The following is a 13,052-nucleotide window of genomic DNA, read 5'->3' as shown; positions in this document are numbered from 1 at the left end:
CACACTGTTTATCTTAGTCAATCAGAAATTCATTCGGCTCGTATTGCGCCGCCCCGCTCAAGATTAGAGGATGATTAATAAGGGTTCTGATGCGTTTACACAGCCAGAGCCTTTTAAGATGACTTACAATTCAGTCGCTGATATCCAGCCGTGCTAATGAGATGTCAAACATCTGACAGACACTCACACATGAGGGGTCAGACATTAACATCACTGCTCGGTCTTTCATGTTGGAAATTAATAATAAGAAACTTGTCAGATCTACTTCAGTTGGTAACTTTTGACACTTGATATTGAAGCATTGGCTGATATCTCTCAACCGCTGGAGTTGCAACTGCTTAATGTTGCTTAATACACACACACACGCACACACACACATATATATATATAATGTGTGTGTATATATATATACAGTGAGGAAAATAAGTATTTGAACACCCTGCTATTTTGCAAGTTCTCCCACTTGGAAATCATGGAGGGGTCTGAAATTGTCATCGTAGGTGCATGTCCACTGTGAGAGACATAATCTAAAAAAAAAAATCCAGAAATCACAATATAAGATTTTTTAACTATTTATTTGTATGATACAGCTGCAAATAAGTATTTGAACACCTGTATATCAGCTAGAATTCTGACCCTCAAAGACCTGTTATAGTCTGCCTTTAAAATGTCCACCTCCACTCCATTTATTATCCTAAATTAGATGCACCTGTTTGAGGTTGTTAGCTGCATAAAGACACCTGTCCACCCCATACAATCAGTAAGAATCCAACTACTAACATGGCCAAGATCAAAGAGCTGTCCAAAGACACTAGAGACAAAATTGTACACCTCCACAAGGCTGGAAAGGGCCACGGGGAAATTGCCAAGCTGGGTGTCTGAGAGGACCTGATTATAATTTCACCAAAAAGTAAATACGAAATAAGCAAATCAGAACACTGGTGTCTCACTCTGCATGTCTGCTGAGACCAGAGTTCGGCGCCGCGCCTTCCCGGCCGGCTACACACTGGCTGCGTGGCGTGTTCGTTTTTATTTCGGCTCCCATGTTAACAGGTTAGAGCTTGCACACTGGCTGCGTGACACACACGAGCCGCGCAGAAAACGCGTGCTAGAAATAGAACCGACGCCTATTTTTCATGTGACACGCAGCGTGTTGGAAGTTTCCAGGCAAAATAGAAGGCGCAAATACATATTAATAAATTACATTTTGATGTTTGAAAGTCTCTCGGTTTTGACACCAATGCATATATAATTGTAATTAAAAAAATAGGCCTAATTATCGATTTTCAAATATTGCCCCTGTCAATACAGAACGAAATATTCATTCTGTAGCCTATTTTGCCATCAATACTGCCGTCGTTGTCTTTGCTGTATCAGTAGGCTATATATTATGTTTAACATCCAAATGTAGAGTGGTCTGTCGGCGCACAGAGCCACGCAGTCACAGACAGCACGTGAAGTTCGTGAACACCGAATTCCCCTTTCTTTCTTATCTATTTGTGTTTGAACAGACATGTGCACGAAAAAAAAAAGTCAGTGCCCGTCTCAACGAGTTTCCTCGTAAACGCAGTCAGAGAAAGAAAAGGATGCGTGTCAGTGTTACCGGTAGATACGTGCATTCATCTTAAAGGGACAGCACCCAATATACCAGTTTGTGTCACCAAAGTTAATCAAACAACAAAAGAGAAAGAGAAAAATCATGTTTGTCTAAAGATAAACTGTATAAATTATATGAATCATATTGAATGTATACAGTGAAGGCAGTGTTATTTTATATTTGATTATTCAATGTCTGTAACTTAATAGTTAATTTACCTGATAAACATAAAGCACTGCTTTATTTCACGTGTATTTGTGTTTTATTGTATTTATATATGCTTGTAATTTGTTTATTATTTTCCATGCAGATGCTATAGGCCTACCCTACAAAATTACCCCAATCATCCTATAGAATTATTAATTCTTTACAAAAAGAGCTATTCAAATCATCAGGTGAAATTGTTTTCAGGAAGGAGTAGTAAAGCAAGAAGAAGTGCTAGATAGTTTTTCAGAATTTCATTTGACTATATGTGCCTATAGGGGTGGGCCGGGGGTGGCAGGGGTGGGTGGCAATGTAAGTATCTGGATATTTGCCGCGGGACGAGGGCTTCAATTACCTCTCTCTTTTTTGACCATACATGTGTTTGCAACCCTGAAAATGGAAGAAGCTAAACATGACTGTCAATCTCCCTTGGACTGGGGCTCCATGCAAGATCTCACCTCGTGGGGTCTCAATGATCCTAAGAAAGGTGAGAAATCAGCCCAGAACTACACGGGAGGAGCTCGTCAATGACCTGAAAAGAGCTGCACATGGGACAGGGCGACTGCACTGTATTAAGGAGAGGATGACCGGGGCCATGTATTGCGAGATTTTGGGGAACAACCTGCTTCCCTCAGTTAGAGCATTGAAGATGGGTCGAGGCTGGGTCTTCCAACATGACAATGACCCGAAGCACACAGCCAGGATAACCAAGGAGTGGCTCTGTAAGAAGCATATCAAGGTTCTGGCGTGCCCTAGCCAGTCTCCAGACCTAAACCCAATAGAGAATCTTTGGAGGGAGCTCAAACTCCGTGTTTCTCGGCGACAGCCCAGAAACCTGACTGATCTAGAGAAGATCTGTGTGGAGGAGTGGGCCAGAATCCCTCCTGCAGTGTGTGCAAACCTGGTGAAAAACTACAGGAAACGTTTGAGCTCCGTAATTGCAAACAAAGGCTACTGTACCAAATATTAACATTGATTTTCTCAGGTGTTCAAATACTTATTTGCAGCTGTATCATACAAATAAATAGTTAAAAAATCATACATTGTGATTTCTGGATTTTTATTTTTTTTGATTATGTCTCTCACAGCGGACATGCACCTACGATGACCATTTCAGACCCCTCCATGATTTCTAAGTGGGAGACCTTGCAAAATAGCAGGGTGTTCAAATACTTATTTTCCTCACTGTATATGTGTATATATGTATGTATATGTGTGTGTGTATATATATCTATGTGTATATATGTGTGTGTCTGTGTGTGTATGTATGTATGTATGTGTGTATATGTATATGTGTGTATGTATATATATATCTATGTATATATATATATCTATAGATAGATAGATAGATAGATAGATAGATAGATAGATAGATAGATAGATAGATAGATAGATATCCTGGTCTTCTACATGTTTAAAAGATGTGTATGCATTTATAGTATTCATTTTATGCATCTTGAGACTGCTACCTTCTGTTAGGCATTAGTAATTAAATTGAAATGTACAGAGCAGTGAGGGTTTACTGAACTACTCAAAATATGTCACATCACAGATGTGAAATGTTCTCTTTGACGTCCGCTGCTTTGAGTCTATTCATCTTGATTTGATTGCAAAGTGTGATTTTGCAGTGATTTGAGTCTGCCTGTTCTGTTCTTCCAACCCCATTTGCATTTTCTCTTTCTCTTTTTCATTCTTTCTTTTCTTTCTTTTCTATTTTTTCGTCTTCAGCAGTGACACAGCTAGAGAAGTAGTTAAAGATTTCTTGTTCTCTCTCATAGTTCATTAGTGACGGCCTTTATTGAACTAAGTGAATAAAGCGTCTTTAAGTCTCTAATATCCTCCTAATGTCGTCTCAGTGTGGCGGAGTTAAAGACCTGTGATTAAGTTTATCATCTGAAGTTTAAGTGCTTCCTCGCCTCAAGCTGAATGGTGTTTTAGTCCTGCGTCTCGATGTGCGAGGGATCGCATCAGGAATGACATTATTCTGAGTTCAACTAGCTGTTGTAATGCTTCATTTTCCACAGGCTGTTGTGTTAAGAACTACCACGCTCATTTAAATATGACAATAAATTAAAATGAATGAATAGAACATGACCATGGTCTTTATTAAATAGACAGTGGCTGACATGATTTTCTCTCATTTCAGAGTGTTCCTGCGAGCCATCAATCAATACGCCGCCGTTCTCAGCAAGAAGTTCCTCGACCAAACCAACTTTGAGCTGCAGGTGAGACTTAAAGTACAACACATCTGTTAGACGTTGTTGCCTGGAACACGAAAGGGATTTGTTTCCCCCATTCACTATCATTGAATGCTAAATCTCCTTTTTTGTTCATTGGAAGAAAGAACTAGAAAGATACATTTATAATGCATTTAGACTAGTAAAGTACTACCAAAAAGCACTGATAATAACATATAGGCCTGGTTTCACAGACAGGGCTTAGATTTGGCCAGGATTAGGCCTTAGTTCAGTTAGGACATTTAAGTAGCTTTTATAAACGTGTCTTAGGAAAGAATATTACTGGTGTGTGTCTTGAGACAAAACATTGGCACTGACATATTTGAAGACTTTCTGTAAAAAAAACGGCTCAAATGTGCATTTTAGTCTTGGACTAGGCTTAAGCTTTGTCTGTGAAACCGGAGGATAGTGTTGTTTATGAAAGCACACCTTTTAATCGTGACTATCTGCCCGGTTGTGTTAGAGGAAGTTCCAGCAGGGATCATTACATTTCTTTCTACCAGAATAACTCATGACAGGCTAATGGGCTGCAATTTCCGAGCGTCTGATTTGAATATTTGAAGCGGCTCTTCTCTGAGCATTGTGCTCGTGTTGCTTGTCGCTGGTGGCTCATGGTTATTCTTAATCTCAGTATTCATTTTACCCATGAAACCATCTGGCGATGCACACTTTGGCTTTCAAAAGCCAATGAATTATTTTGAAGTTATTGTTGTGAGTGGCATCAGCTCTTCTGCTCAAATAGCTGTGTGCACTGTGACTATTGCTCATACTTCAGATCCTTCACAATAACTATTAATCTAGTGTGCATAACCTGTCATCATTTGTGCAACAGACATGAATGATTAAACTTCTGAAATCTCATTTGTAGATGGCTAATTGAAAGGATATTCTAATTCTATTCTAATATGTAACTGTAATAAAGTGCCCCTATTATGCTATTTTAAAGGCTCCTAATTTAGTTCTGTAGGTCTCCTTCAATAGGTTTGCATGCATCCAAGGTAAAAAAAAACAAACAAAAAAAACACTTACATTTTCTCATAATAAACATAGCAGCATTACCTTTTTCCTACTGTGTCTAAACAGTCTTCCTAAACCCCCTCCTTTTTGAGAGCTTCCTCTGCTCTGATTGGTCAGATGGTCTTGTCTGTTGTGATTGGTCGACCACTTACAGCATGTGTTGGAAATTAAACACCCGTTATTTTTGAGCTCTTCCTCATTTATCGAGACACCCCTCGCTGCAGCCTGTAGCACGATGACGTAGTTGGATGATCCAATACGTACTGGACGCGCATGCGCGGTGGTGCGTTTTGGTCTGTAGGCTACAAATAAAAATAAATAAAAAAAGTTAAATATAAATGATCACTTGAGTGACAACTGCGTGATCTGACTGCTGTGATCAGTTTGTATATTAAACTTAAATTCAGGGGGTGTGGTTATTTTTTTTTATTTTTTTTATGTATACATCATGGCATGATGTAGGCCTAAGTACCGGTACATAAAACTCCGTCGCTATAGAAACAAAGACGCTAAAATGCAATCATACAATGAGCTTCTCTACTACTTATTGTGAAAATGATATTTTTATATTTGCTATTAGTATCCATACTGTAAAATCCTTATGTTTTTATTCAACTATGTGTGGGCCTAATGAAAAATACGGGACAAATCCCGTCCCTTATTGATTTGATACGGGAGTCGGGACGCATCATCTTACTTGTTAATACGGGACGATTTCGTATTTTAAGGGACCTTATGTACAGAGCACTGTGGAAAAATTAGTATAGCCATTAAAGAAGGAACTCTTACCAGGCAAAATATCATTAAGCACTTTTTTTCTGACAAGATTTAGTTTCTTGATGCTGTTATTATTTTTGCGTTTTCCCTTGAATGTGTAGCCTACTGGTATTTTAAGTTGTTTACAGACCGTATTCTAGGCTATTGTAGGCCTACCTCTATGATTAAAATTACAGAGACAATTACTTGACTAATTTTTTGCTTTCACTCAACAGCAAATATGACCTGAATAAAATAAAATGGCTTTATTTTAAAATGTTCTGTATACACGCATTAAATCCATCACATTTAGGTTTAAAATCATGTGATTTAAAATGTTGTAAAATGAACTATTTTGCATGTATGTAGAGAGAAACTAGGAAAGCATCACATTCATCTCACTTAAGACCAGCGCAATGAGCGCATGCGAATTATGTTCATGAACGTGACAAATGAACAAAAGACTCGGAAGGTAAAGTAATTATTTATGTTCCCTGTAAATTATTTTTGACTGCATTATAATGATTTCTTAATTCAGAATATGATCAATATTGCGTAGGTGGATGTGTTCGGGGAATTTGCCAGTTACAAGTATAACATTTAAAGCCCCTTAAATGAACGAAATGACTCGTAAAAAGATTCATTCATTTTGATGAACGAGATCGAACAAGAGAGTCAGCAAAATGATCCGAACTTCCCCATCCATGACGTATTGGATCATCCAACTACGTCATCGTGCTACAGGCTGCAGCGAGGACTTCTTGCATTTATCTGCACTTTGATCGTTAAAACTTTGCAGACCTTTTACATTCACAAATGGATATATTACACACTATATGAAATATAATATCTGGGGGAAAAAAGCATAATAGGGGCACTTTAATGCAGAATGATTTAAGGGCTTTTCACACCAAGAACAATAACTATATTAACATCCACACTAAAGCATGATAATGTTCTGTTTATTATAATTGTGTGCCACCGTTATGTCATGTACCACTTTAAATGCTTGAATCTCTTTTAAAGGCAGATAAATCATTATAGTTCATTAGCTGTTTCTCCGGGTCATTATCATTAGTTGTAGTGAGTACTTCCCTATTATCTTAGAATAGGGGTTATGCGGAACGCCCAACGTTCGAACCGGAAAACAGGTATAAGCATTTCCGGTTTGCACTTCGGTACGCATCTGCAGCGGTAGGTGATCTCTGAGGTAACTTATTTTTCGCTTTTTTATAATACAATTCTTATTTCTGTTTTAATTCAAATGTCACGAATGCTTAAGTATCAGAATTTTTTTTTTTTTATAAAAAAATAAAATGCAGTCTTCATTTGATTGTTTTAATCGTCTGCAAGCAAATATAAAAGGTTAAACTACTGATAGCATACTAAGTCTAAACTAACTTACTGATAGTTAGCCAACTCTACATCAGGTGCCATTAGCAAAAGCTACATATACTAACTTGCATACCTTCATAATCATGAATAAATGAGGAGGCAAATTAAATCCTTTATCTAACGGAGTACTCGGGGCTCTGGACGTCCGTTTGGCAATACGATGTACATCTGAAATGGATAGAATGGGTAGCTCCTGTAAACACCGGATATAAAAGGTCGCCATTCCTACGCTGTGTTTACCTCAGTAGCTGACGACCGGAAGTAGTTATACCCGTTTTGTAGAACCCAGAAGTATGTTCCGCATAACCCCTATTAGGATGATTATTGAAACGTAGATATTGTTATAGTTATCATCCCTGGTGTGAACGGCCCTTTTAGTCTGTAATTATTTCAATTAGGAGCTGAAGTTTAATAATATCCTCCTTTTTTTTTCTCTCAGTTGTGGAATAACTACTTCCACCTCGCTGTGGCATTCCTTACCCAGGAGTCTTTGCAGCTTGAGAACTTTTCAAGTGATAAACGGGCCAAGATCTTCCACAAGTAAGCATTAATGTCACTGGCACCTACCCACAATGCACTGCTACAAAATTGTATAACATTAACCTCTCAACAGGAAGAACTACAGATGAAAAAGTATATGTTTATGATGTTTGAATATTAAAAAAAAGCATATGTTTGTCAGAAATGATGTATTTCGAGTGTTCGGATGAGAGTTAGACAGCCGTGTTGTCATAATACATTTGCATTTAGCAGATGCTTTTATTCAAAGTGACTTACAAATGAGGAACACAACAAGCAATTCTTCTTAACGAGGCAATAACGTGTGAAGTGCTTGTAATGCAAAGATTTAAACATTTAGATTAACACAAGACCGAACAGGGAGGGAGGCATATATCAAAAAATAGATATAGAAAGCTTAGAAGCATATGGGGCCGAGAGTGGTGAAGGAAATGTGTTTTCCTGAAAACATGAACAGGTTCTGCATCACTGTTGAAAGCGTTGGAGAAGGAGAGACAGCAGGACTGAGTGAAGAGCCTCTTCTCGGTGTGTGTTTGCCTGTGGCGTGAGCTCATTCTCGTAGAGTCTGTCAGGACTCTTCAGCCTCTCAGGAACACGGGGACACGTTTCCAAAACCACACATTTTCTCAGGACATGCAGTGCTGGTGTCAGGAGCCGCAGCTCTTTCTGGGAGCCGTTTTTGCTTTTAGGTTTTGGGGGAATTGCACAGATTTAGCGAATTCAAAAGAAATGAATAACCAACAATCTCTGCAGAACATTTTTAAAATGGGATCATTTGAAGCAGCATAACAGTATTTTGCAGATAAATGGGACCTGTACGGTATTAGATAATATCGGTATATTGGCTATCGGATGATATCAGCAATCTTTTTCATTTATCCAGTTTTTGAATATTTAACGGCTGATTATGGATATTTAATTTTTTGTGCTTATTTTAAGGTCTATATCTGGCACAAACAGATCTCTAGAAACATGCTACTCCTATCTATCCATCCATCCATCCATCCATCATTCTATCTGTCTATCTATCATTTTATCTATCATTCTATTGTTCTTTCTATCATTCTGTCTATTGTTCTATCTCTTGTTTTATCATTCTATAGTTCTATCTATCTATCTATCTATCTATCTATCTATCTATCTATCTATCTACGGTATCCTTCGTTCTTTCCATCCATCCATCCATCCATCCATCCATCCATCCATCCATCCATCCATCCATCCATCCATCCATCCATCCATCCATCCATCCATCCATCCATCCATCCATCCATCCATCCATCCATCCATCCATCCATCCATCCATCTTTAATAAAGTACCATATACTTTAAAATAAGTAATGTATTAGTAATCAACCATAACATTTGACAATGTCAAGTGTGAACATTCTTCTTGTCCTCAAAAGAAAGATGAGCAGATGCAATTTTTGGGTCAACAATCTCTTTAATTTTAATACCAACTCATGCAAAAATAAAAGTGCGCAAGCTCAACACATTGTCAGCTATAATGCAGTTTAATTTGTTTACTTGCTGACAGCATTTCAACCTGATGACACTTCATGTCCTGGAATTCTACCAAAAAAAAAAAAAAGAAACCCAAAGTTGGCATTTCGAGGGCTTTTATCAGAAAATGTGCTGATGTCTCAAGGATGCTGCGTCTCATTTTTATAACAATCTGTTCAGCTACCCTGTCTTTGTTCTTCTGTGCCGTTTGCCCCCTGCTGTGCCTCTTTCAGAGTGATGTTTCATTCCTTCAGAGCCGTAGCCTTAGCTTTCATACTTCCCTCAACCTTTCATCACTCCATTCTCCCAGTGTTCTGCTGGAGGTGTCATGTTGACCTCAGAGAGACTGCTGCTGCTGCTGACTCTTCAGTCTTTCTTTTTCCTCCTCTTTTCTTCTCATTCGGAGTCCAAGCTGGCATCACAGTAAAGGAGCATTCAGGCCAAAGCTCACACACTGATGTAAGAAATACACAATACTTACTTGAGAACATGTTTTTGGTGTGCCATGCTGGTTGATTGGGGGTTTGATGATGTTTTGTTGAATTTTATGGTTGATTAGTTGTTCTGGGTGGTTGCAGGGTGTTGCTACCCGGGTTTCTATAGATATGACTTATGATTTGTCCAATACCTCAAGTATGAGCAAGAGAGCTGGCGCTTTAGCAGACAACACTAGTCCCTCGCTCTTTTTCATCTGTCGCTGTATTACGTTAGCATCTCTTTCCAGTGAACGTCCCGTGGGCTGGCAGGTGTGAGTGTTAACAGGCTCAGCTTACTCTTCTGTATGAGTGTGAGGACACACACCCTCGGCTGTCTGTCTCTTTCATTCTGTCACTGCAGACACCAGAGACACAAATTATAGAGTAGCGCTTAGCAGGAAACAGACCGACCCGTATAGGCGAGAGGCTAGAGGCTGTATGCGAGAGGCTTTACTGTGTGTTAACTGGGCTCCGACGCACCTCGTCCTTGTCATCGTAAATTACGCTTGGATGAGAGCGTATTGACAAAGCAATCGATGGTGGCTCAGAATTCACCCGAGGGCCACAGGCGTCCCCAAATGACAGCGGTAATGAATGGATGTCAGGCCCGCTGAGGCCGCTGGAGGTAAAGCATAAGGGATGTGTCGCCATGCTGCTTACTTCACACTTTCTTTAAATGAGAGCACCGATTGGGCCATGTGACGTTGATTCTGAACGGCTTTTATGCCTCTGTCAATATTATGAAGGTTAGCAAGTTGAAGCCATAAATGTTTCTCAGTTCCAGGAGAATTTGAGATACTTTACATTTTTATACTTTCAACTTTATGAAGTCATCTGTCTTTCTCTGATATATTCATATTTCTATTTATAGGTATCAAGACATGCGGCGACAGATTGGCTTTGAGATCCGAGACATGTGGTACAACCTAGGTGAGCTGCCATTTAAGAGATCATTATATTAGACAAAAAATAGTTGTGAAATATACTGGGGTTTGTCTATTTGCAAATGCATGACGAAAAACAAAAATATGTGAATAAAATGCAAGTTGTGGGCATTTATGATCCATACACAGCACCTTTTACATTATTTAAATATTCTAAACATTCTAATGTGTAAAACATGTAATGTGAAAACACTTGAAGTGGCTTAATGTACTAAAACAGTGATATTAAAAGTTAAAATGCTCTATACACCTTATTAATGGTGCATACTATATACAGGCGATCAATTGAACCCAGAATATGAATACAATGTGCTTAAGTGTTTTATTTATAATGGTTTTCTATGGAAAACTGCTTAACAGGAAACTGGGTTGTGTTCATATTCTGGGCTCTTCTGCTTGCGTATGCATAGTATGCATCATCATTAATCATCATTTTATTGAATTTAGTCTTTTAATATCACTGTCTTACTACATTTAGTAAAAACCTGGTAAAAAGGACTGGACGGCAATGGAAGAAAGCCATGTTTTGCCCTCCAGGCGGCCGTTCTTATAAGGGTGTGACGTCACATGAAAACTATGAATTGTAGAGACACCGACTTTACATTTTTTACACCTCTAAACAAAACGTACTGTGATTGGTTGCTTTTCTTGTCAGTCAGACTGCCTGATGACCAATGAAAACTGCGATAGAGTCCAGACTTTCTGCCGTCAGTCTGAAGCTCTGCCTACAGTACGAGAGACTGTAAATGTCTTGACGTCACTTTTTATGAATTTAATGCATCGTGATTACAAGCATTAATTTCAAAAATCGTACTGACCCCAAACTTTTGAATGGTATAGTACATATTTAAACACTGATAGTCTTTCACTTTTGCGGTGCTCTAAATCCTGTGGGCTCTTTGTAAAAGGCTAATGTCCCTAAAAAACCATTACATCTTTAAAAGGATTCCCAGCATTCACATTGCATAACTTTGGGATCATTTATTTTTGTACGGCTTGTGTCTGCCACATTTGTGTTGCTTACAGTTTTAGCACTGATTTCAAGCGGGTTATTTTTCGACCAAGACACCTAACTGTTATTTAGAGCCGTGGAAACGGAAATGCTCCTAAAGTGAAGGTGCTAATTAGTTGCAGGACAGTTGAGGAAGCACCGCTGTGAAAGTATTTTCAGTTCCCACACTCCTCCCTGAATAAGTGTTTGCCACCTCGCGGTAGACGTGTTTCTCAGCAGTCTTTGGTTGTTCATTAGCTTGCTGCGTTTGATACCGGGTTTAGTCACGTACAGTACACCAGAGAATCAGAGATGTTTGCCTCTATTCAGTGTTGTGATTGCACGAAACTCTGAAGATTAGGAGAGCACAGATGAAAGTAGAGAGATTTAGAAATGCTGCCTCCAAAATAGAAGTGGTACACACCTCTCAGAAATACATAAGTTGTTGTTAGACACAAATAGGCACTGCGAGGAGGTAGCGGAGAGACGATATTCCCTGTGCTGGTGCACCTGCCGGCAAAAATATCACAAACAGAAAGCAGATCCAAAAAAACTAACAGAAAAGATCTTAAATAAACAATCTAAAGGATTCAGGCATGCTAACTTGTTTCTTCTGAACATCCTGCAGGTCCACACAAGATCAAGTTTATCCCTGAGATGGTGGGTCCGATTCTGGAGATGACGCTGGTTCCGGAGATCGAGCTGCGGAAAGCCACGATTGCCATCTTCTTTGACATGATGCAGTGCGAGTTTCACTTCAGACGCTGTTTCCAGACGGTCAGTTTTCACAGGCGTCAGTACCCGTGTGATTTCTGTGTTTGCATCCTAACTTGCACACTTATACTGCATGCTGATAGGATAGTTCATGGGAAAGTGCACTACGGTTCAAAAGGTTGGGGTCTATTAGGCTCACCAAGGCTGCAGTAATATTATGAAATATTATTCCAGTTAAAAAAAAAAAAACTGTTTTCTATATGAATATATTTTAAAATGTAATTTATTCCTGTGATCAAAGCAGAATTTTCAGCATCATTACTCCAGTCTTCAGTGTCACATGATCCTTCAGAAATCAGTATAATATGATGATTTGATGCTCAAGAAACATGTTTTTTTTTATTATTATCCTCAATGTTTTTTGCCACTTAATATTCTGTGAAAACCATAATATATTTTTCCAGGACTTTTTGATAAATAGAGAGTTCAACATTTTTGCATTTATTTAAAACAGAAATATATTGTAACTTTATATATGTCTTTATTGTCACTTTTGACAATACAGGCACACATTTTATTAAAAAAATAAAAAATAAATCTTACTGACCCCCAAACTTTTGAAAGGTAGTTTGAATGCAGCACTTTTAAGTAAGGGTGTCATCATTCCAGGATTTCAGTAGTACATACTAAAAGCTTGTA

The 13,052-nt window shown here is 38.6% G+C and overlaps 1 protein-coding gene across 2 annotated transcripts in view; it reads left to right on the top strand.

Moving 5' to 3' along the window:
* dock1 (dedicator of cytokinesis 1) overlaps nt 1-13,052 on the top strand; it is a 245,900-nt gene that overhangs the window by 186,578 nt on the left and 46,270 nt on the right. For both annotated transcript variants that reach the window (XM_082151859.1, XM_082151858.1), the window contains exons 30-33: nt 3,948-4,026; nt 7,646-7,746; nt 10,576-10,634; nt 12,268-12,416. In XM_082151859.1, the coding sequence (XP_082007985.1) occupies nt 3,948-4,026; nt 7,646-7,746; nt 10,576-10,634; nt 12,268-12,416 (388 nt within the window). The remainder of the gene's footprint in view (nt 1-3,947; nt 4,027-7,645; nt 7,747-10,575; nt 10,635-12,267; nt 12,417-13,052) is intronic.

Source organism: Leuciscus leuciscus, assembly GCF_965113295.1.
Source record: "Leuciscus leuciscus genome assembly, chromosome: 21".
Taxonomy (NCBI): domain Eukaryota; kingdom Metazoa; phylum Chordata; class Actinopteri; order Cypriniformes; family Leuciscidae; genus Leuciscus; species Leuciscus leuciscus.
Note: the sequence above shows the minus strand (reverse complement) of the source record. Positions and strands in the feature narration are given on the sequence as shown.